The sequence below is a fragment of the Ammospiza caudacuta genome, chromosome 6, assembly GCF_027887145.1.
Source record: "Ammospiza caudacuta isolate bAmmCau1 chromosome 6, bAmmCau1.pri, whole genome shotgun sequence".
Lineage (NCBI taxonomy): Eukaryota > Metazoa > Chordata > Aves > Passeriformes > Passerellidae > Ammospiza > Ammospiza caudacuta.
In genome coordinates this window covers 33,340,537-33,364,422 of record NC_080598.1, presented here as the reverse complement: position 1 = coordinate 33,364,422, position 23,886 = coordinate 33,340,537, and the positions used below count along the sequence as shown (strand labels likewise).

The window sequence follows — 23,886 nt, the reverse complement described above, 5'->3', positions numbered from 1 at the left end:
AAAGCTTTTAGGTCAGTGACTTCAGGGGACACCAAGTTTGGCAAATAAGCCCACTCAGCCAAAGCAAAAAGCATACCCCTGCTTTTGGGAGTTCTTTCTACTCATTGCAGCAAAGTCTGTAGCTTTTTCGTTTAAGTAGTTCTGTAATTTCAGTCAGAATTTGATTTGTCCTGTTCCAAAATTTGAGTTAGAGAGCGGGAAAGGAAATTGATCTTAAGATTGGTAGGTATAGTTTTTGTCCTTCAACTGATAAAAAGTATTACAGTCCTTCAGGCATCACAGTCTCTCAACAGATCATTCACAGAAGCATAAAATTGTTTAGATTGGAAAAGGCCTCAAAGATCATGGAGTCCAACTGTTAACCCATCACTGCTGTGTTCATCACTAAACAGGGTCTGTGACTTCTATTGTGAGCCTCTTAGGCAATGAATTGTGGAATTGTGTGAATCACACATTCCAGCTGGAAGCAGACCTTCTTCTTACTTGTGCTTTCATAGTGAAGATTGGAAATCTACTAAGCTCCCAATGGACTTGATAGTTTTCTTCCTCAGCTTTGTCCAGTCCATCTCAGAGCAAAGAAACATACAAGCAGCTTTGCAGCTGTGGGCAATGTGTTAAACTACAGAGGAATTGTGCAGGCAGGTGTCTGTGATATAAGTGACCTGGCGTACCCTTCACTTCCTTAGAATGTTTGGAAGTGGAATAGTGAAATCTTACCTGGAGAACGGTGGCCATACATCATGAATTGTCTGTGAAGCAGCAGCTTCTTTAGTTGTCCATAACCTCACTTAATTGCATGTTTCTTAATAGCTGGGTATGCTGGGCAGTTCGTTGCTGGGCAATACAAAGCTGAAATTAACAGCCCAGAGCTTGTACCCACTGGGTCACCTAGACCTCTGAGTGCAACACAGTTCTTTCTTTAACAGAACTTGAGCAGCATTTCAAACACTTTGATATGCACTGGGGTGAACACATCAGTATCACTCTCTTCTGGTGTTAACAGAAATGAAACTTAATGAAAGAAGTTAATACCACTTTTCTGATATTTGTATATTAATTAAAGAGACAGAAAGTGGTCTCAAATTGCATGTCTTTGTATGTATCTAAGGGATAGTACAGAGAAAAGTCTTAATTTCTCCTTGGAAAAGAGGCAATGCTTCCAGCTGCTGTTGTGAGTAGAAAACAGTGCCGTGTCTCAATTTTGAGAGGACGTGGCCATCCTGTCCTGTAATTCATTGCAGCATTTCAACACCAGCTGTTTTCACATGCATCTTTCCAGAGTTGATGTGTGTTTGTTTAACTGACAAGTAACTTGTGTCTCTCCTCAGTTGGTGAACACCAGTGAGAACTTGAGCAAGAGTCGCAAGATTCTGCGCTCGATGTCCCGGAGGTGAGTGGTGTGCAGGCTGTTGAACAGCACTGACTGTGTGCTGTTTGGTCAGGGTGGTGTGGGGTCTTTACCCATCCAAACCATGGTGTGGACAGAAGCAAGTTACAGTGACTTGCTCATGGTGCCTTCAGATGCCCCTCATTGAGGTTGGGAAAGGCTGTGCCATAAATCACTACAGCACTGGGTGGGTTAGATGCCTGATGACACAGACTAATCTGTTTAGCCCACACCAATGCCCTAGAGCAGTTAGTCCTAGGCTGGCCCATGAAACACTCTTCAGCTGGACCATGAAATACTCTTGAGCTGGACCATGTATGATTTTGATGGCTAAAACCTTGGCTTCTTAAGTGGATTTGCAGTTTAGCTATATTGTTTAATTAGCCTTAAAAAGCCAGTTCATAGATTGCATTGCCAGCAGGTACTTATCTCCTCATAACCTTTCCTTTATGCCTATTGCCAAAGGAAGTTGTGATAACTGCGTAGTTTTCAGTAGTAAAAGTACTTTATTATTTTGAGATTTTAGTTTTCATTCAGCAATATCGTTCCAAGTCAAAGCACCACCATGAGGGTTTTTAGCACAGGAGTTCAGGTATTGTTTTCCTCTTCGCTTGACTGAAGGAGCAGGCACATATAGAGCAATGATCTGCCTTCTGTGGGACAGGGGAAGAGGAACAGAACTGCTACTGCTGAAATAGGAGATTCAAACAGGATTTCCAGGAAAACCGGAGCAGTGAACTATTGAGTTTGGCCCTTTCTGCTTGTTAAGAGCTTTTTGAAAAGCACAGTGTGGTCTTGCTGAAACAGGGAAGGGAAGATGGGGATCTGGATCTAGAATATGCTTTAATAAACAAGCTAAAAAAACCCAAAAAACCTTGAATTTTTATTTTTAAACTCTAGAATAACCACAAATAAGTTGCTGCTATCAATTATCATCATCCTGGAACTGGCCATCCTAGGAGGTGTGGTCTACTACAAGTTCTTTCGCAAGAAATGAACCTTCATGATCAAGATGAGCTTTTCCATTGATGAGGAAGAGGATGGGCTGTCTGCTCCCTTTGACTGTCTGAGGGCTGAACTGAGTCATGAGACAGCACATTCAACTGAAACTGTACTGACACTTGAAAGACAGAGAATGGGAGTAAAAAGAAACAGGCTTGAACTACTGGTAAGATTAATAAGAAGGTAATAAATATTTTATTGTCTCATTTTGTATATACTTAACTAAATCAATAAATCTTGCTATGTAATAAAGTAGCCACTGATCAACGGAAAAGCTAGTTTATTTAAAAACTGAGATGTTAACAGTATTTGCCAAGTGTTGACAATCTATCCACTCAAGTGCCTCAGCAGAGCTCTGTAGTGTCCAGTATATCCAGCATGGGTTCTTAAATCCTCACTTGCTCTTCACTGTCAGATTCATCTGGAGAGCTGGGTGTTGGGAGTTCATCAAAAGTGGTGTGTGCTCCTTCCCTTGTCTGCCCAAAGCACGTCGCTATCACATCGACTGCAAGGTGAGCAGTTGCTTTCACTGCCTCTTGAGAAGCTCCCAGCAGTGGATTGACTTCAACCATGTCTACAGCTGAAAGCATTCCTGTGAAAATGATTAGCAGCTTTGTTACTCTGACAAAGGGTACAGTCTTCTGCACGGTTTTGTTTGCAGCCTTTTATTCATTGTAGCAAGTCTGGTATTTGGGTTTGTGACCTACTCTACCCCTTAGACAAGTAAGATTGGCACTCAAGGGATGAAGTTCGTTCTCAGATGCAAATTTGTGTTTTGAATTTGGTTCTTTCTTACATTGTCACTACCTCACTCATTCGTGCTTTCAGCATTCAGGAAAAACATTTGATGTTCCATACACATTTATGAGAGGAACATTTTTTCTCCTAGTCCAAAAATGAGCGTAGTCTCACCTCATACTCTTTTGCTATCCTGTTCATGAATCTATAGACTGTTGTCTGGTTGGGATTTTTTTAACCTTCTTTTACTGCAAATAATATTGTTTAAACATATTAAATAAAAACTTGATGGTAATAAGATGAAAAGTCCTCATATATTGAATCAACTGCAGTATATTTTATGAAAGCTTGATTTGTTAGTCTTGAATCCTAGAATGGAATTTCAAACTTTAAGATTGTTTGCACCCATTTTTGTATTCCAGATGCCCATTTTCACATCTCTCCTCGTGTGTTTAGGATTAGCGAACAGTATTACACATTTTTTACATTAGCTGTTAACGTACTGTGTATTTTCTTTTGCTAAGCTGAAGCTGTTGATGGTTAAGATGCTTCCAACACCAAGGGAATTGCCAGTCACAGGAATTCTTTTTCCCTTACTGAAGGCTGAATTGACTTTACAGGCACCTTTGCTTTGATTACATTTACTATCTATTTATAGCACAAAAACATAACCAGTATGAGCTGTGGGTAGTTTGTCCTGTCCCTGCTTAGCCCCGTAGTGCTGGTGCTCCTACCTGTGTTGTGTATTTCCTCTGTGATGTACATGCCTTCTCTGTAAGTTAATCCACCTAGAACAGGAGTCCCCGTTGCTGGAGCCAGGGATGGATCAAAAGCATCAATGTCAAAACTCAGGTGAATTGGTCTCTGTCTCCTGAGATGGAATAAAACAAGAAAAGCAATCTTAGAGCCTTTAAATGTTTTCTATGTGCATTTCTTACTGTCTAGGCTAATCAGCAAAGTAGCATCAAGCTCCTTGAACCATGTCTCATATACATTAAAAAAGCATCTACTCAGCGAGGATTTGGTTGAAGTACTTTAGTTCAAACCATCTTAACTGGTATTTGTCATCTCAGTGGGATGAGGTAGAGAAGTGTGTGATACAATCCAGCCTTTTCTCCTTTTGTACAGAAAGCCAGGGTGAAGGCTGAAACACTGATGTGCATGGCAGCTAGGATGGAGGAAGCACCAAGCTCAAGGATTTCACTGACAGTTCATCAAGATGAGCATTTTTCAGGTCAATACTTAAAGGCTGTATCCAAACCCTGCCATGTAGCCTTACTGCTGAAGCAGTAAACCTAAAATGTTAGTTACTTACTATATCATCTGCAGCTGATGACAGCTTAATAAACTGGACACTGCTTGTCACTGCCATGAATTATTTAAGTGGCATACTGCGTACTTACAACTACGGAGAAGCATCTGGATTACCATTTTCTTTACTTGGCACAGTTGCAGTGAGGAAGGGTGAGCACACCTTTAGGAAACAGCAGCATGCAGCACAGGTTCTAACCTGTGGCAGAGGTTACCCCTTCTAAGTGACCCTCTCCCAGCTCCTAGCATGGTTTGCTCCCTGAGCTGGTTCCCCAAACTTGAACAAGGGTCGCAAAGGTGGCAGTAGTGAACTGCAGTAAGGGAGTGGTTAAAGTGAGCTTTACCAGCTGCACTGGCACTGGCACCCACCAGTAGAACGTCCTGTGTGAGCAGTCCAAGGAGGAAGCCATCAAAAGCTTCCACTTCCCATACCAACAGCTCATTTCAAGTTACTGTCAAGTTGCTGTATGTATTTTTAAAAGTGTAACGTGTATCCCACACTCTTGAGTTGATTCAAACATGTTGTCAAACTGCAGAAAATGCAGAATTACTTAACAGAACCAAGCAGTATAAAACAGAGCCACAACTGTAGTGAGTGGTAACCTGTCTCAGCCATCTGCCAAACATGGTGAAATGGCTCCAGTGCTGAGGCTTCCCTGTACACTGGGCACTGTCACAGTTCTGTACAGCCACCCTACATCAGAGACTTGACTTCAAGAACTTTCAGGAAAGCAGATATTCAACAAGAGTAGTTTAAATTAGATAATAGTTCATTACCTGCCCATCAGTCGTTCAAAGGTTCTTTCCATAACTTTCCGAATTCCAAGGTGATCAATATCCCTCATGGAAAAATACTGGATGTCAAAGTTCTTCAAAATATAGCTGTGAAAATAATTTTTTTAAAACCAGCATTACTGGTTTAAGCTGAAATCTAGCAATGTGATGTGATTCTAAGCTTATTAATTCAGCCTTTACAAAAATAGTTTAATCTAAACCAACTTACTGCTCAGCAGGATCCAGATCCCTCAAACCAATGTACACAATATCAGATGCTGAAAGGCAGGGCTTTAGCCAGGAAAAGCCAGGAAGTTGTGGTACCTGCAGGCAAAGGTTTGGTATTAGGTCAGTTTAACGACATACTTAACAAAATGCTATTTGATGCTTCCCTGAAAAATTTGTATTGATTTATAGCACCCTTTCTCTCTCTAAATAGAGAAACTTCTGCACTTGACAGTTTGGCTGATGTCATCAGTCCTTACCTTCATTCCTATGTTCAACTGAGGTAAAATGATATGACTTTATCTGAGTTGAATGTCAGTGGATGAAGTTTTTAACTCTTCCACATTTTCCAGTTTGAAGAGGAGGAGGACTAAAAAGCCTGAATCCACAAGCAATAGGTAATTGGCATCAGTGAGTGTAAGGAGGAATGCTGAATAGATACCCAGATGTAGATCACTTACACAGGGCACTTAATGGTGATGCTCTGGAACTTACCCAGTACATTATGCTTAGGTGGAAGAATGAAAATCAAGGCTGCTCTGTCTTTTTAGGAGAAAAGTTTACAAAAACCATATTAAAGATGGATAAATTCAAAGTGGGAAGTTGAAAAAAAAAAAAAAAAGAAAAATGAAAGAGCAGGGGGAAAGCAGAGCAGGAAGTTTGGCCTCTACAGTGGGTTACATCATGCTGGTTTTGATGCAGAATTGAAGAGAATAGGTCTAGTACAGCAACTGAAAGATTATGAGGTCTTTGTTTTTCAGCTTTGGTAATTCAGTAGTCATGGTATAGAATTATAAAACCTTTTGGTTAGTAACACTTGCTAATTTTAAGAGTGATATAAATTAAATTTCTCAAATTTCTCTTCTCCCAGCTCTGAAAATGGCTACAGCCAACACAGCTCTCAAGTAGCCAGAAGGTTTTGTTTCCCTCTTAGACTTCTCAATTACTAATTATTCTAAGTACAATATTAGATGTTTTTAAAGGTGATCACACCCATAGCTACATTTAATTACATTGGGTTAAATTAGCACAGATTATAAAAGGGATAAATGAATTGGAGACCACTAGGAAAAATAAATTGAGGTTTCAAAAATGAATTACACAAAATTCATCCTCACCACATCATAAACTGAGCATAGTAATGACATAATGGCATAACATTGTCAAATACTCTCCAGTATATGAATGATTCAGTAGATTTAATACTGCAATTTCAATTATAGCTCTTTCTTTGTAAATAAATACAATTGAATGTGTTAACTGCCTTTGACAGGTTCTTTGCATTGTTCCCATGGGAAAGGAGCTGCTTATAGTAAAGCCAGAGGGGCAGGCATTTTCATGGGAAGGTGTTAATAGAAGTTTGTGAGTTTGGATGGTTCCAGGAGCCCTGAAGCAGTCAGGAAAGGAGGATGATAATTTTTTTAGTCCCATTATCAACTCAGGTGCTGTATTGGATGAGAGTTAGAGGGTGAGCCATATGCAGTTCTGCACACATGATGGTTTGCTCCAGAGAGTCAGAGGGGTATTAGCCAGACAAATCATTGTCAAAGGTACATCCTCTTACTGCCAAAGAGCTGTTTAAAAATTTGCAGTTGTAGAAGCCTGGTGGTACCAGCAGGACTGGTGTTAGTTTTCCTCCCTCTAAACAGGAATACAATAGGGTAAGAAAGGCCCCATGAATGAGTACACATTTAGAAAGCCCCCTGAGTGAATGCACACACCTGTGTGTGCACCTGCACAGCCAGGCCTTGTCTGAGCTGCTTCTGCAGAGGCATCCAGACTGCTGCAGTTGAGGTGGGCTTGTGACAAGATCCCATGACCAGCACCATGCCTGAGCAGCTTGCCACTAAGCACAGCCTAATCTTATTCTTTCTTCACTACTGCTGCTTGCAAGAAAGCCCTGCTCCCCCACTGACCCCAGAAAGCTTACAGGTATTCTTTTAGCGTGTCAAAAAATCCCAATAATTGTAAAAAATTACTGCTTTTCTATGCTGCTCAAGAATTGGAACCCAGCAGACCAATATCTGCTCCTTCCCCAGCTATTACAGAACTTTAGTTTTGTTCTGTTTCCACCAAGTCATAAACTGTTCACCTTAAGTGGGCTTTAAAATTCACAAAATTTTCTCTTTCTCTTCTTATCTCCATTGAGAAAGTGTGTACAGGTGCCAAAAAGTAAAAAATATCACCCTCTCTAACCTATGGGCAAAAAAGTAGAAATATAGTAACGTTTTCTATTAACCTTTTCATGTGCAGGGGGTGTTCCAAAAAGCCCCATTAGTTTTGCATTACTTTGGGAATTCCAACACATTTGTAGAGAGCACATAAGAATGACTAGAAAGAGTAAAGTATGTAAAAGCACCAGATGACTCTATTGACTTGTGGATGGAAGTAATTCAAAAGAATTTGCAGGAGAAAAAGCAGAACTTTATGAGATGACTGCAGTATTGCCATGCTGAACAGGAACTGATGCAGTGGTATCTTCAGTAGCCATACAGATTTAAACATGCTTGTTCTTGCTTGGAAAGTATACTTCCAGCAACACAGCACCCAAAATTTGTCAGAGAAGTGAGAAAATTAGGAGCAAATACTAGCAATGCTGCCAAAATAATGCAGTCAGGTTTCCTGCAGATCCAGCATCCATTCTCAAGATGCAGTTGCTGATCCTGCTCTCTCTCTCCAGCCTAAGCTGCAGCAGAAGAAGATTGTTGTATCAGAGTTCTACTGCACAGGGGCTGCAGACCCCTGCCACAGCCCACAGCTAAGCCAGCAGGGTACTTCAGCCTTAGGCCAACCCACTGTTCAGCCTCTTGACAGCAGCAAAAACAAGCCATGCACATTCCATGTGCCCCAGGAAACAGCTCTTTTTTTTGAAAATCTGGCCTCTTTCCATGAAAAAGGCTCTCTCTTTAAAAGCTCACTGCAAGCAGTTCCAGCTGTTTTGATTTGTAATATTTACAGTGGAGCCAACACCAGAGCAGCCAGTTAGGAGAGATCATAGAGGAACAGCCCCTGTCAGCCCCCAAGGTTGTCAAAACATGGAAGAGCCAAACTAAGCAGAAGCAGCATGTGAGGTGTGCAGGAACCAGCTGCTCCTGCAGGTGAGCTCAGCTGGGCTTTCACAGGCTGGGCTCAGGGGAGGTTCCTGCCCAGCCTCAGCAACAACGCCCTCAATGACTCAGGAGCAGCACCAGAGTCAGCTGCTGTGTGCAGCTCACTGTGCAGCCCACGAGGGTGCAAACACAAAGAAAAGCTTTTTCTCATGGTGTCCCTAAGTGTGTCTGTATCTGGGTTTACATGTGTTTGTGGCACTTGTACTTAGGTGTGCATGTACACACACAGTAATACATACTTTTCCTTGTATTCTGATAGAAAAGATCTGCATTTGCAGCAGGTAAGAAAGGACCTCACATCAGCAAAGGCGAGCAATGCTCTGAGGTTGCCATGTAGGGTAACTACAATCAGGATACTCACTTTATCTTGAAGCTCCCGTAGGAGAAATGAGAGGGGCTGTCCATGGAGGCTCCCAGACTGAGTTGTGAGAGGTGTGTTGATATCAGCATGTGCATCCACCCAGATCACCCCGAGGTGTGGGTGCTGCCGTGCATGGCCACTGACAGAACCAAGTGCCAGGCTGGAAGTACAGTAACAAAGTCTTTAGTCACCATTTCTCCTTCAGAACAACTACAAGGACAAAGGACAATCTCTGAGCTTCAGTCATCCGTGTTGGTACATTTTCACACATCAGACATCTGTGACAATCAAGGGAGCATCCCATGCAAACTGCATGGCATGCCACTGCTGTGATTCCAGGAGGCCAAGTAACTACAGGGCTACAGTAACAGATGAGCCACAGCTCTCTGCTGTCACCCTTCCCACACACTCAATCTTCGCCTGCTCTGGGTACAAATGCTCCAGAAAATCTAGCCTTTTTTTATTCTACTCATGACACCTTCCCCCACAATTCCTTCTTACATGCCCTACCATCTTCAACCAATTCTCAGACCAAAGGTTAGTGAAAAAGAGGAAAAATATTCATGTTGTAAGATCTATTGCAAAATTGTCTGTGTGTAGGCATTACAAACCTGTCCTAAGACACGATGGGCAAAAGAGACACGTCACTAAACACTGCGCAGTAAAGAAACTGAGCAGTTCCTCTGAAGGAACCTGATGACACAAACTTTCCCAAAGAGGAAAACCTCAGTTGTGTGTCTACACAACTGATCACAGACCAGTCTGGAGCTAAGCAGTACTGTCTGAGAAGGTCAGGTTCTTGTAGCTGTCCTCTATGTTCCACCATTAAATCCCATCCCTAAGGTATTGCCAAGAAACGACCTGCGAGCTGTTTCCCAAGTCCCCTTGTTTCTTAAATTAAATTCTTGCACTCCAAGCGTTGACCTGCAGCATGAACCACTAATTGTTTTTAGGTCAGCTCACCTGTGATCACCTCCCAAAGTCACACATCTGTGTCCAGCAGCTACTGCTCTGCTCACTGCATCAGCCAGCATCTGGGTGGCCAAGCCCACCGAGCGCGGGTACAAAACCAGGTTGTTGTACAGCTCATCGTTGGGAACTTGAGTGAAATTCAAATCTCCAAAGTCGTGCACTTGGCATCCTGGCAACACAGCAACAAAAGGAGAGAGTGACTTATTTAAATGCCTTCCCAGGGAAATGCTCAAAATCAGTTGGGCATGTATGAAAGGAACAGTGGGAAAGGAATGCATCCATTTCGCTATTTGCATGGGATGCAACTGTCACAGCATTACAAATTAGAAAGTTTAAGACAACATTACCAGCTTAAGCTTAAGACAGCTTAAATTTAGCAATGAGCTATGCGAATCATAAAAAGTCACTTAGAAAAAGTTTGGATTTTTAAAAAATTATTTCATTATAAATTCTAACATGAAAAATTATAGTCTGCATTACCATCTTCCTTCTCATTTAGACAGACTGTATACAGCCTCAAATAAGCTCAACTACTTAAAGATTCCAAGGATTACACATTTCACTAACTATAGCTACAGTTATTTTACATTTTCAAGGTCCCCAAAAATCCTGGCACAAAACTGCCAAGTAACAAATAATATAATTTTCTTACAGTACTTCCAGGCAACTCCATTGGAGAATCCAGTAGAGCTTTATTAGGAGAACCTGTCCATTTTCTCAACACAAGATATTCTAGAAGGCATTTTAATTCTGGGACTTTGACCCCCAAACTCTTTGAGATCCTTTCATTGTCAGTTACTGATTTGCTGTTGAACCTGGGAACATTCTGGGTGTAACACTCAGCCTTTCCTCTCAGAGACTCTTGGTTTGAGACGGGCCTCTCACTGCAGGCTCTGATGAGGGCAGTAAAGGCCCCAAGGTATTTACAGCTACAGGAACAGTGGCTTAATAAGACCACCCTGAATATCAATCAATCTTGCCTGTCCCCTTCATTCCTCAGAAACACCAGGCTGTTTGCAGTTCAAAGCATCCAGGCCAGAGCTGACATTTGCCTTTAGCCATCCTGTGCTTAATGGGGCAATTTGAAAAATTTAAGGCAAGTCAACATGAAGAAACAGCCTTGGGGCTCTGGGTTCCTGCTTAATTTCCAGTAAGCCATTAGTCAAATGTCTAGGAAGCTGGCTCTGTGAATTTGCTTGGTGGATATTGCATAAAAGCTTACTTAAGAAATACACGACTTCTTTATATTTTAAAAGGAGTTCTAACTGGTGACATGAATGAAGGACATTTTATTGAGTCACTTATGCAGATGTTGTGCTGGGAAGTAGGCAAGCATACATTTTAGAGCAGGGACAGAGGTGGGCAGATACTGGGATATTTGGAAATGAACAATGTCAGCTGAGCACAGCTGTTCCAGGAAGGATTGCACAGATGTCCCAGCAACTCTGAGATAACACATTCTCTGCAGTGACTTAAAGCAGTAAGCAGGACCAGGACATACCACTGCCAGCTTTTCAGAAGGCAGCACGGGTACCCAACTGCTTTTTTTTCCTCCCACAGACAATACCTAATTAAGCAACAGGATGAAGGCTCTGGAATTTTGAGCCCATTTTGTTCAGATTTGAATGTGCTATCTGATCTCTGACCACTACATTTTCTACCCCCTGTTTATTCTAGTGCTGTGCAGAAGCAGAAAAAAGTGAGTTCCAAGATGTTCAGAAAATGTTACAAGTTGTTTTTTTAATTTGCATCATCCTGCAAGGCTACTTCTCCCACATGTGCACACTGCTACACGTTTCAGTATTTCAAACTTGGATGAAAGTACTTGAGCATGCCTGGGACACAAGTTTTGGAAGCAAGACTTCAATGGGTATCAAGACCTTTTGGAGAGACTCTTGTACAAGGGAATGCTGCCTTTGATCCAATACCTCTGACGTGCGTGTGAAATAAATCTGCATTTGGGAGCCGTGTGCAGTGAGTTACATATTGCAGGACAACACATTTTACAGTGTGATGGAAGAAATTATACAACTTGGGTTTTGTTCTCTCCTACAGGACATCCAAGCACATGGCAGTATTTTATCCATTAAAAGATGAAAAACAACTTCCTTTAATGCTATCACAAAGCTCCACCTTCAGACTAGTACAAAACAAAGATCCAGCTATGCCATCATTCCTTGCACTGACTGATTCCTTGAAGGAATGAGTTAAAATTCTCCAGGTTATGCTCACGGCAGGCCACACATGGCAGGTTTGAGCAAGTGTGTTTAGAGAAGTAGCAAGTGTTTAGTAGTTTCTGCTTTACCCTGCCCACCTCCAAGATCCCATTGTGGGGCAAAAAGACTTGGTTCAGCTTTTGAATAAAAGACCCCATTTGTTTCTCAGGATCACATCAGGTTTATATAGCTTAACACTTTTGTGTTATTATTTTTGTGTTATTGCAGAATTCTGCAATCTTGTCCACTTTTTGAACACATGGTACTCGTAATTCCCTCTAATTGTTTTTATCTGTTAAAGATGATAGATGTCTTCAGTTTTTGTTACCATCTTCTAAAGTTCAGTTAGGGTTCATGAACCTTGAAGCAGTTGGTTTTCTCAGCTTTGTGCATCCCTTGTCTCTAGGCCCACTGCACTTATGTGCTTGCAGAGGACAGCTCAGGTTTCCCAAGGTGATAAGGAATGTTTTCAGCCAGCTATCTGATTAATCTCAGAAGTACATGCTAATCCAATACTCAAGCATTAATATCTTCTCTTACTGTTATTTCTTTTAACGGTGCCTAGTGTTTGGAAAGCTGGCATTTAACGACCTTAGGGCAAAGGGAAAGCTTAGTGAATAGACAGTGCACAGAGAATGAAATTCACAGTACTTAGATATGCCATGTACCCCAAAGTGTGGGAAGTCCATGTATACACACAGTTTTTCAAATGACCAGATACTAGAGATTAAATCAACATGCACATTTGTCTTAAAGATACTGACAAAAGAAAAACAGTTCAATAAATCAGTAACTACTTGAATAATTTGACATAGCTTCTATTTAGAATCTCAGCTATTAGTCTAAAACTTAAAGATCTGAATTGTTTTCCATTTCATGTGCCTGCTTGCACATAGATTTAAGTTTATTTCTTAAATCAAAGCTCCCTCGACTACATTATTTGTGCACAGAAATTGCTCAATGGATAGACATGCTGTACTGCTGTGCAGTTTGGGGGATTTTGCTGTTATTTGGCCATTAGTGAAATATTTTTCAATCTACCCCACCAAGCAATATCCATTTACCTTCTTTGGTAGCTGGGACACTCTTTGTTTTATACAGATACTAATATTTAAAAACAAAACAGCTTTTTAAATCAGCACCAAAAGTTAACATGAAGAATATATGGAGCATTTTAAAAGGCAGTAGATTCAGGTTCTGAAAGGCAGAAAACGCTATGGGCAGACAGGAAAGCCAGCTTCCTTACACTCATTAGAAAGCACAGCATCCACACCATTTGTCACTGAAGCAGGTCAGATCTAGCCAGGATTAAAGTTCTTTTAAATGGAAACACACCATAAGTACCATACAGTACTTAAGGAGGAAGCAGCACAAACATTTTGCTAGTAATGAAAGAACATAAAACTAAATGTGATCAAAAGTCTTTCAAGCCCTACCAGAAATTACTTTCAAATGAAAAATATGTCTGATTCATTAGTCAACTATCAACAGTGCAGGAAATTTATAGCTACCAAATACATCTAAGTCAGCTCCACCAACCCCCTGGTTCTAGCAGAGATCCCTTTTTGAAACAAGGTAAACAAAAAAGCAGGTCTGAGTAATCTATTTGTGTTACAGAAGCTTGAAAGAGATACAAGGGAGATAAAGGTGTCAATCTGAGCAGGAGCACAGAGTGCAGTTACATAACCCACACTGCACATGCACAGCAGCCTGCCACAAAGCACAACCAGCTCAGGAGTGCAATCCTCAGGGCTTCAATGGCCCCTCTGTCATCAGGGGGGCTGGGGACACATTTCAGCCAAAAAATTAATACACTAGCTTGAAATAGTTTGCACACCAGGTCATTCCCAGGTTAATTTCTTTTGACCAGAACAGGTTAGGGAAAGATCACAGAGGCATTCAATCTGCAGTAAGCTGTCATTTATCCAGCCTGCACAGCCAGAACCTTACTTGTATCAGGTAGAACAAATCTTCATTATTCCTACTTAAGAGCCTTGGACTTTAAATAAAATTTTTTAAAAAAAGAAAAAAAATCACACACAGAAAAAACCCCTCACCAAAAACAAAACAAACCCCAAAACATCAACCAACCAAAAAGAAAAAACAAACAAACAAACAAACAAACAAAAACCATCAAACAAAGAAACCCCAACAAATTGAGTGTATACCTGAAAAAACTTCCTTGCATGCCTTTTCAAATAAGCTTTTTGATGTATCAGTCATGCTCAACTCAGTTATTTTGCCATTAGTGAATGATTTGATAATCTTTCACTGGGGACATAACACATCTTTCATCAAGCTGTATGACACGTCTGAAGTTCACTTCCTATCATAAGCAAAATGCACACAGTAGCCAGCAGTTACTGCAGTAATTTCCCTGCACAGATTTAGAGAATTGTCCTCTGTAAAAACAGGCAGCTCATGTCAGGTGGCATTTCATTGGAAAACATCTGGGCAGCAGCACAGAAAGCCTCCCCCCATCCTCCTCTACCAGGAAATTGCACCAGCAACACAAGCAGCAAACTTGCCAGTAGGAGATTCAGCTCTGCAGAGCCAGGCTGTTTGCTGACATTGCCCCATGGCACATTCACATAAATATAACAGCTCTGCAAGGCAGCAGATGGGAATTGGAACAAAAGCACAAGGAACATGGGATAGGACTGATCTCCCAACACTGCTGGTTTACACTGGGCATTTGTGAACTGGACTTAAAAAACCCCCAAAACCTAAATTAGTGGGAAAAGTAAATCCTCCCTTGGATGAACTACTGTCAAAGGAATCTGGAAACCCTACAGTTACTGGACCTTCTTTCATACTATGTTATATACAAAGTTGCTCACATGCAAGCATTGCTCCTGCAAATTGTTTTCTCAGCTATAGCACCATTTACTAAACCACCACAAACACATAAAGGCCTTTTAGGATGCAATGACTTTTATGAACAATGTTTATAGGCAAACTTAACATTTTACTTCACATGAATGAAACCAGGTTACTATCCTTCTTTTCAGTATAAATACATTGGCTTACGGTGGGGACTTAGTAATCCTTTCTCAGAGACACTGTCAAAATGTGTCTCACAACAGCAAACAAATTATTCAATTCATTATGACCAATGCATTCTGAAGCTTTTTTTAAAGGCAGTTTTAACCCTCCAGAATTATCCAGGGCGTGTGTGCATTACAACTACACAAAGTGCATGCTTTCATTTTACATGAATAGGAAATTAGGCTAGCAAGGTTCCCACTGCAAGTGACAGACTTCTGCAGCCTAATTTAGTCATAACCTGCTCGCTAGGAACTTCATCACACAGCATCTACTTCTCTTTAAACTGAACAGGTATCTGCTAGAAGAGGTATAGGTATATATACCAGGTTATATATAGGTATATATGTAGGTTGGATACACAGTTGATGGCCCAACAGATACTTCTCAGCTCTAAAATTTCACTTCCTAAAAGGCAAGTTCTTTTATGAGCAATTCCCATCCTTTTATTTGAAATTCTGAAAGGTCTGGTTTAAGACAAAGTTTCTGTAGCTGTAAATATTAAAAAAGATTCATCTCCTACAAAAGCTACAAGCAAACCCAATTCCAACTGCTGCCCCAAGTCTGTAGTCAAGATGTCCCTTGCATAAAGGGAGCCAAAAATTATTTTTCCAACCCCAAATCAAGCGGCCACCTCATTTCCCTTTGAAAATGGCTTATAATGTTAATCTCTGATGAAATTCAGTGCAGTTGACCTTGAAAGGTCTTCAAAAACGTCACTCTGAGGTGTTGGGAAACATTTGCACAGTGGCTTGCATCAGAGAGATGGGTGCAGCTCTTGTGTGTGCCACAGCACCACCAAACCCTGCACATGTTCTAATTCCCTTCAAATGAGCTTAACCCAGGCACAGCTCCTGACAACACCACCACAATGGGGCCCTTACAGCCAGGAGGATCACGCTGCCAAAAGAGCTTTCCTCAACAATAAGCACCTTGTGCTTTAGATTGTTACAAAAGTAAACAGTTATATTACATTCCTTAGCCCAGGTAACACTTGAGAGGAAGGGCGAGTAAAATATATTAGAGATTACTGAAATCCTCTTCTTCCCTCTTAACCAGCTGGGAGAAACTAACATCTCATCACTTGTTCATATACAAATGAAATCTGGTGGGTTGTTGGTCTGTGGGTTTTTGTTTTTTTGGGTTTTTTTGTTTTTTGTATTTATTTATTTCATTTTATTTTGTATTTATTTCAGTGCTTCATTCCCTGCTTTTCAGCAGGTGGTGTTATAATAGAAATTTCCACCTTTCATCCAAAACCAGTCCTCCATACCATATTCACATAAGCATACACCTGCCATAGGTCTCTTGGTCTTGTGAGTCCACAACAAGACACATGATTAAAGTTTCAAATGAGAAAGTAGTAATAGATCATGGGTACTGTAAAGCAGATCAAAATCCAACTCATTACCTAATTTTCCCTCTGTCACCTCCCTTTGTGCATCCCCCCTAATAACTCCACTCCTCCAACAGAATTAATAGTAAAAAAAATTAAACCAGAACGTAATCTAAATGTACTCCAATCCAAAGAGAATTATATAGGTGCAGAAATTCAGCTAAGTCATGTATTAAAAGTAGTTTTATAATATGAAAATATCTAGGATGAAGGGAATCACTATAAATAAAAAAAATATAAAACCCCCAAGAGCTCTGTTCATTGGTCCTTCACCCCAGTCTCCCTTTATTTAAAGATCAGGAAGAAATAATTCAGGTTTTTCTGATCTTCACCAGCCTAGCTTTATTTTTAAAGGTATTTAAACTAAGCTGACACACAGAACAGTTACAGTTAAAGCACCAAGTGACATTTACCCCAAATTCACAAAGATTCCTTTAAAGCCAATTTCATAGAGTGCAACCTCAAGTATGCACCAGCCAAATGGGAGACAAAAACAAACATCCAATTGATGGATGGCTGACACAAAGCTTTTCATTCCAAGGCAGACTGTGTGCTCCATCAGCATGGGGAAGGGAATATCAGAACCAACTGACTGCAAGGACTGCTCTATTTTCAGCGTTGGCATTTTTCTCCTGGCTTTCAAGGCCACCTGTACTCATGCAAATATGGAAGGTACAGCACTCAAAAGGATAAACTGCAGCTGCTGAGCAGAGCTGTGCACGGCAGAGCACACTCCCCAGGGGAGCTCAGCCTCCCCTGCTCAAGGCAAGACAGACAACGAGGTCTGCTGGGAAGATGCAACCTAATGGAGGCCTCCTCAAAGCAGCTCTCCTCCAAAACACCAGCAGGGCTCCTTCTGCCTGCCAGCTCACCAGAGGCAGTTCTGGCTGCCTTCCCCCACAGAGTGGGGCAGCACCTGCCCTTGATGCATCCTGACAAGTGGCATCATTTCAAAGACTCACTGCAAACGCAAGGTACAATCAGCCCCTTTGGCTGTGCTTTGATTTTTGACAAACCACTGGTCTTTGAAGGTAACCAATCATGGCTAATCCACATTTGAGAGATAAACAAGAAGAGCAGAGTCCCATGGATCTTTATCTCTGTATAAATAAAAAGAGGTAATTAAGTCTGGTTCCAGAAATAAGTTGCAGTACTACATAAGTATGTTGTACTGATATTATTAAACAGAACTGTTTGGGCATGCTTGTGTCTAAGGGAAAGGAAGGAGGAGAGGACTGCCATTTACCCATTTAGTTTCAGGAGAAAAGGAGAGGGAGAGGGTGTTCCTGGATTAAAGAAATGCATTCCTATTTCTGCTTTGTAGGGAAGAAGAATTAGCTGTTAGTCTGACCTCTTTATGTTATATCCAAACTGATTTTTGGTCCTGAGGATGTTCCTAGCACATGCATACTTAGCTTTGACAGTACTAGCACCAGATGTGATCAGAAATAAAAACAGATGAACAGTAGCATTTCTTACCTCAACAATGCAGAGATTTAACTAAATAACATGCTGCTTAAATGCCAGCAGTTATATAGAATTTTGCCTGTCTCCCACTTCATCAACAGCAGAAAACAACTAAAAAAAAAGCCAGATCTTTATGTTATCCGTACAACAAATTTAGAGTTTATTGGAATTCTAGAGATTAGAGATATTTGACTGGCTGTACTACTGTCTTTACAAGTTTAAAATACTGAGTTGTGAAGAGAAACAAGTGAGGTAAAAGCTAGTGCAAAACAAAGCTAGAATCCAAGAATCCATTCCTGACAGATCTTGTTTCTAACATGTAAATCCAATTTCAGTCCAAATACAGGGCAAGCAGAATGGTACAGTTTGTCAAATTCTTCAGGGATTGTCAAATTCTTCAGGCAACTTTTTAAACACATTTACTGGATGGACTGATGAACATTATGTTCCCAACAATGCAGCTACAGCTCTTGCCAGTCCAAATCTGCTGAATCCCAGCACCTATACTTATTTATGCATAATTGGAGTACAACTAAAAAACTGTTTATCTTCCTTCTAAACTCTTTACTGAAGATGATTTAGGTGGACAAAAAAAGAGAGATATGTAGAAGCAGCTGCCTCATGATTTATTAAGAGTGATACTAACCATATGAGCTGTCTTGGTGAAGGAGCAAAGTTGAATTGCTATTTGTGGCAGCAGATGTCAACAGGAGTCCAATGGTTTTGGGCAAAGCAGTAGTGTAACTCCAGAGACACGGGGATTAACAGCTCCACTCCTCTTTTAGAGGAGGTTACTCCTTTGTGAGTCACTACACTGACCTCACGAAGCCTACGACTGAAGAATTTTTCCAGTCCAACAGAAGAATGGTGAGATGATGCTCATTCTCTCTGACACATGCAGTTCCCCTCTGTGTAAGCCACGCGTCTCTGCAGTTCACCAACTTATCAAGCCAGCAACTCAGATCCAAACTTTGCTAATCAATCCTACACTAACCCAAATCCAAGCCTGACTAAGGTCAGCAACCCAGCTGCATGCAGTTCTAAATAAAGACCAAAAAATTTTAATTCAGCAATCAACAACAGTCAACACACAAGAATGAATACTTGGGAAGAAATCTTACACTAAAGTTGTTCCCCTGCCAGCAGCAGCACAGATGCTCTAAGTCACCTCACAGGCTACACTAAGAAACAGTAGCCCTCTATTAAGTATAAAACTGAGTAAGGCCTTTCTCTCCTCAAGTAAAAGGATTAGGCAAAACTCTGGATTGAAGTTTGATGAGATTCTCTGCCTAATCTGCAGCAAACAGGAGAGGCCCAAGAAATTCTCACTTTAAAAAACTTCATAGTTTGCACCTTCAGCAGCTTATGTATCTGCCACCTATGTCCCCCACTCCTAGCCAAAAAAAGTCCAAAATCCACCACATACTGCACCCATTTCTGTTTGCTGTTAGAGCAATACACAGACCTACATGCTTTACACCCTTTTCTCTCCCAGGCCAAGGAGCTGGGGGCCTCTGTTTTCACATGGCACTTTTACTTCTTTGGCAACGTGTCCTTTAAGCTGATAATATTTTAGTTTCCCTTAGGAGAGGAAGCAAAGCCAAAAGACAAACATCTCCAAGGTGAATAAAAATCCCCACAGGCAGAGTAAATTATACTTTAATTTACTCCTGCTAGACTTGCACACCCACTGCTTTTGGCTTGGGACTCCTGCTACAGTAACTCTGAGTACCCCTTGAGCTAGCACCAACAGGTAACTGCGATCTCTCTGCTCCTGACAAGGGGAAAAAAGCCAAATTGGTGGCTCAGATTCATCTCTGACACTGGTACAGAGTAGCAACAACATCTGCCTCTGTGCTCCGTCCTCGGATTTCAGCCTAAGCATAAACAAGCAGTTCACAGGCAGTCATTGACTGAGGCCAAGAAGTTACTGTACCATGTAAGTATGGTCACAGAATCTGCCAAGGGAGGGATTCCCCCCAAAAAATAGAAATTGGAGTAGCAGCTCAGAACACTGCAATAGGACTATGAAAGAACAGAAATTAGGATAGGGTCAAAGGAACAATAAAATTCCACCACCACCACACCCCACAAATACACCATACAGTGAAAGGAAAGTGGAAAACAATGGAAAAAATGGAAACAAAAGTTTAGTATTCTCACTCTTTCTGATGTGGCTGGAGCACTATCAACAGAAGTCACTAAATAAGGCAGAAAAACATGTGAAGAGCCATGTGGCTGCTTCTTATTCAAAGCAACAAACATAGTATATGCATCTTACTACCCAAGTGCTGCCTTTTGGAGAACCCTCCAGAGCACCTTCATTTTATACAGCATGAGATGAACTTGAATTACAAATGGAAAATGAATAAATCAAACCTTAAAATAAATGAACTTTAACATTTCAGGCAAAGAGAAGAGTCTGATCACCAGAAATCTCTTCCACATGAAAGACAGTGAGGGCAATTTTCAGTTACTGTTAATGCAGAGGAATACTGCTTCTTTCCCCCATCTGTACTTCTTTAGATGGCCCAGAATCTAGCCTCACTCTTGTACTGGGAAGCATCATTCTACATTTCATACTTGGTTTCAAACTGGTAATGACAAGGAAAATCAAGTTCATAGCATTTTTTCATATCCAAGCAGGCAATGGGGGCATGTAACAAACGCTTTCTATATTAACTCACATGAACAGACCCTGTGGTCACAAATGCTTCAGAACTATCCAGTACAGATGAGGAAGCCCTGTGTCTTAGACAAATGATATTTATTTTTAAAGGAGAAGCCTGGTCTGCTGCAATACAGTTTGCCTGTTTCTGGAAAACAATCAAGAATCCCTCAAAATCATTAACTCCTATAATAAAACAGAAAAATAGACTGTCCAAATTAATAATTAGAATCATACCATGGCTCCATTCATACTGTGATCTTCTTAAAAGTATGAGCAGAAAATTCATAGTGTTAGAAAGACAGAGAAAGCAGCTAAAGTTTTACTGCCAGTTCAGCATACCACAGGACTCCAAATAATGGCATTATTACAGCAGCACTGCAGCCAAAGCTATCCTGACATCCCAGAGAAGAAAAACAAGCAGCCCACATATAAAAACAATAATTTGTTAAGTTCCCATGAACAACAAATGTGTACAGTACAAAAGGCTACATGGCAGCATCCTCCTCCATCCAGCAGCCTCCCCTCAAGCAGATTGTCCTTGCACTGCAAATCACTCCTCTGGGCATGCTGGTGACTGTCATCGTTGTAGGATGGGCCCTCACAGCAGAACCTGTTCCCAAAAGGGCTGCAGAGATTTAGGCAGCAATAGACATCAACACCACCTTAAAAAACAAACCAACCCCACCCCAGTGGAAGAAAACACCAGCAATAGGAAACTGCAACTGCAGAAGGAAGAGCCTCTAAAAACTGTAAGGGAACAGCAAGAAGGTATCTCCATGTGCATAAGTGATTGATGAGTAAACAACCCATAAGAAACTAAGCAGTGAAAGAAATTTGAAATTAGTTTACCTGGCTTCATTTCTACCCCCACAACATTTTGATGCTGGAATCCAGAAAGGGCTCAAATTTCCCTTTCTACCTTCTTCAAGCTCCTATTGAAGTGAGCTTGTGTCAGGCAAATGAGAGGGCTTCCTCTTCTAGATTTAAATTTTGTTGGGTTTTGTGGGTTTGGAGTTTTCATCAAAGAATTCTTACAAAGTGGAAACATTAGCGCTGAACCACTTGAAAGAGAACTCCCAAGCCTTACAGTATAAAATTCTGTCACTGATACAAAATAATCTGCTGCCTACAGGCTTATTTAGAAGACCATCCTCCTTTCAAGCCTAGCAATTTGCAAGTTTCAAACTAACTTTAGGCTCAGTAACTATTCCAGTACAAAGCTCTTTTAGATGCCCTCTGGCACATTTGCTGAGGTTATAGCGCTTGCTCACTAGAATTTGTGATTCAATACAATTAAGTATTGCCAACGACAGCAAGTATCTGTACTTTGCTCAAAACAAGTGAGAAAAAGAATATCTACTCATTCGGCTGCCAACTGGGACTTTTCAGCTTGTGAATCATAAGATATGCAGGATATGCCTAGAGTGCTGCACAGAACAATTGTTTGTGTTTTGAAGAGTTCTTAAATTCAGAATAAAATTGCTAGAGGGTTACTAGGCAATTATCTCTCTATGCATCTAATCCCCACTGACACTAACCACCCAGGGAGCAGATATTGGTTCTCACTGTGGTCCATCCCTGCAATCCATCCTCATCACACTATTTTCAGTAACACTCTTTAGATTAAAGATTCTCCAAGCCACAGTTAAGCTTTACAAGTTTCTATCCTTTGTGTCCTGTTTCCAGTAACTGTGGTACAGCTTTCTGCAGGTCTCAGCTTGCAGAAGTAATAGATGTGAGAAGCTGAATCACAATTAAGTGCATGGATTTGCTTGCACAAAAGGACCAGAAACAGCCCGTTCACAGGGTGGTATTTGCAAGCGTTTTCAAAGACTTCACACAAGAAGTCATAAAAACATACATAAAAACTGAGGACTTCTCCAGAAAATTCTGAATTTCATCGCCTAGAAGCATACGAATCTTTTAGGAACAACCTGGTAACAAACACAGAAGGGAATAAAAAAGAAAAGGCAAAGCGCACAGCGTGTGATATGCCGAGGAGCACAGTTACTTGTCGGGATGCCATAGGCGCACACAGCGCTGCAAAGAGCCTCTCGCTTCCCGGCTCAGCACGGGAGCCGCCCACGCTCCGTGTGCCGGTGCGGCGCTCGCTGAGCGTCCCGCTGTTGCGGGCAGCCGGGACCACCGGCCGCTCTTTGTTCCGGGACCCCCGCAGGGCCCCGTGCGGCTCCTCCCGTGCGGAATGCGGCGAGCCTGTCCCCGCCGGCACCTCCGCACGGCTGCGGGCATCGCCGGGCGCGGTGCGCTCCGTGAGTCCCGGGAGGCAGGAGCCGTCTGCCCCCGCCGCAGGGAGCGGCTGAGTCACGCTGCCCCGAGAGGCGAGGGGGCGATGCGGGCAGCCCCGCAGCCCCGCCGCCACCCCCGCCCGCCGCGCAGTGCTCACCGAGCCCGGCCAGCCGCTCCACCAGCCCCGCGGCGCGGAGGGTAGCGGGGCCGTGGTCCACTCCTCCCCGTTTCTGCGAGACAAAGAGAAGGGAACGCGTCAGACAGCGCTGCCGGCAGCCAGGTGCGCAAGCCCCGACGGGAAGCGGGAGCAGGGCGACCGCGGCACCCGGCGCCCCCCGCGATGCCCACCTGGCCCCTGGAGAGCGGGGCTCCCACCAGCGCCACGGAGTGCGCCCGGCGGCGCGGCGGGAGCGCGGTGAGGGGCCGGGTGAGGGGCCGGGCGCGGAGCAGGCGGGCGAGGGGCTCGCGCAGGGCCATGGCGGGGCGATGCGGCTGCCGCGCGCCGCCCGCGCCCCGCTCTCTTCAGCGCTCCGCGCCGCCCCCCGCGCGCCGCCGCCCCGCCCCTCGCGCCCCCGGCCAACGGCAGCGCGCGCGCACGGAGGTGTGTCCCGCCCCCCCCACCCCCCGCGCGCGGCCCCGCCCCGCTCCCCTCACGGCCGCCCGGGGTTTTTCCACTGCGGCCGCCCCGGGCTCCCGCCGGTGCGGCAGCGCTGCCGCGCCCCGCGGGGCCGCCGCACCCCGGCAGGCTGAGGGCAGCCGCTGTCGCACCCGGCCCGCCGGGACACAGGAGACGAGCAGCACCTCAGCCGGGCTCCCTGGCTGGCCACAGCGAGCTCGGGAGCCTCCGTGCGGGCACGCTGCTCCCTGGCTTCGCTGGAGAAACACGGGTGACGCTCATCACCTGATGGCCTTGATAAAGCACTGAAAGACCACCTGTCCAGAACATCATGGCTTGAGACGTGGC

The 23,886-nt window shown here is 42.8% G+C and overlaps 2 protein-coding genes across 3 annotated transcripts in view; one reads left to right on the top strand and one right to left on the bottom strand.

The window, feature by feature from the left end:
- Positions 1–4,251, top strand: part of VTI1B (vesicle transport through interaction with t-SNAREs 1B) — a 13,005-nt gene extending 8,754 nt beyond the window's left edge. The window contains exons 5-6 of the mRNA XM_058806452.1: positions 1,329–1,390; positions 2,288–4,251. Coding sequence (XP_058662435.1) covers positions 1,329–1,390; positions 2,288–2,384 — 159 coding nt within the window. The 3' untranslated portion in view covers positions 2,385–4,251. The remainder of the gene's footprint in view (positions 1–1,328; positions 1,391–2,287) is intronic.
- On the bottom strand, positions 2,557–23,886 carry ARG2 (arginase 2). 2 transcript variants are annotated; one of them, XM_058806451.1, is made up of 8 exons: positions 23,824–23,886; positions 23,080–23,152; positions 9,872–10,049; positions 8,909–9,068; positions 5,442–5,536; positions 5,216–5,320; positions 3,862–3,998; positions 2,557–2,981 (listed from the first exon to the last, which is right to left on the bottom strand). In XM_058806451.1, the coding sequence occupies exons 1-8, from the start codon at positions 23,869–23,871 to the stop codon at positions 2,776–2,778; spliced, it is 1,002 nt and encodes a 333-aa protein (XP_058662434.1). In that variant the 5' UTR covers positions 23,872–23,886; the 3' UTR covers positions 2,557–2,775. The 2 variants fall into 2 exon arrangements, with proteins under 2 accessions (XP_058662434.1, XP_058662433.1); XM_058806450.1 differs by lacking the exon at positions 23,824–23,886 and adding an exon at positions 23,271–23,455.

Bases quoted from the DNA above. Each gene is read 5' to 3' on its own strand.
- ARG2 (XM_058806450.1), bottom strand. From the start codon at position 23,399: ATGGCCCTGCGCGAGCCCCTCGCCCGCCTGCTCCGCGCCCGGCCCCTC. The intron at 3,999-5,215 runs GTAATGAACTAT...ATTCCATCTCAG, and splicing joins TTTGAACGACTGATGGGCAG to GAGACAGAGACCAATTCACC. The intron at 2,982-3,861 runs GTAGGAGCACCA...TCATTTTCACAG, and splicing joins AGAGGAAATACACAACACAG to GAATGCTTTCAGCTGTAGAC.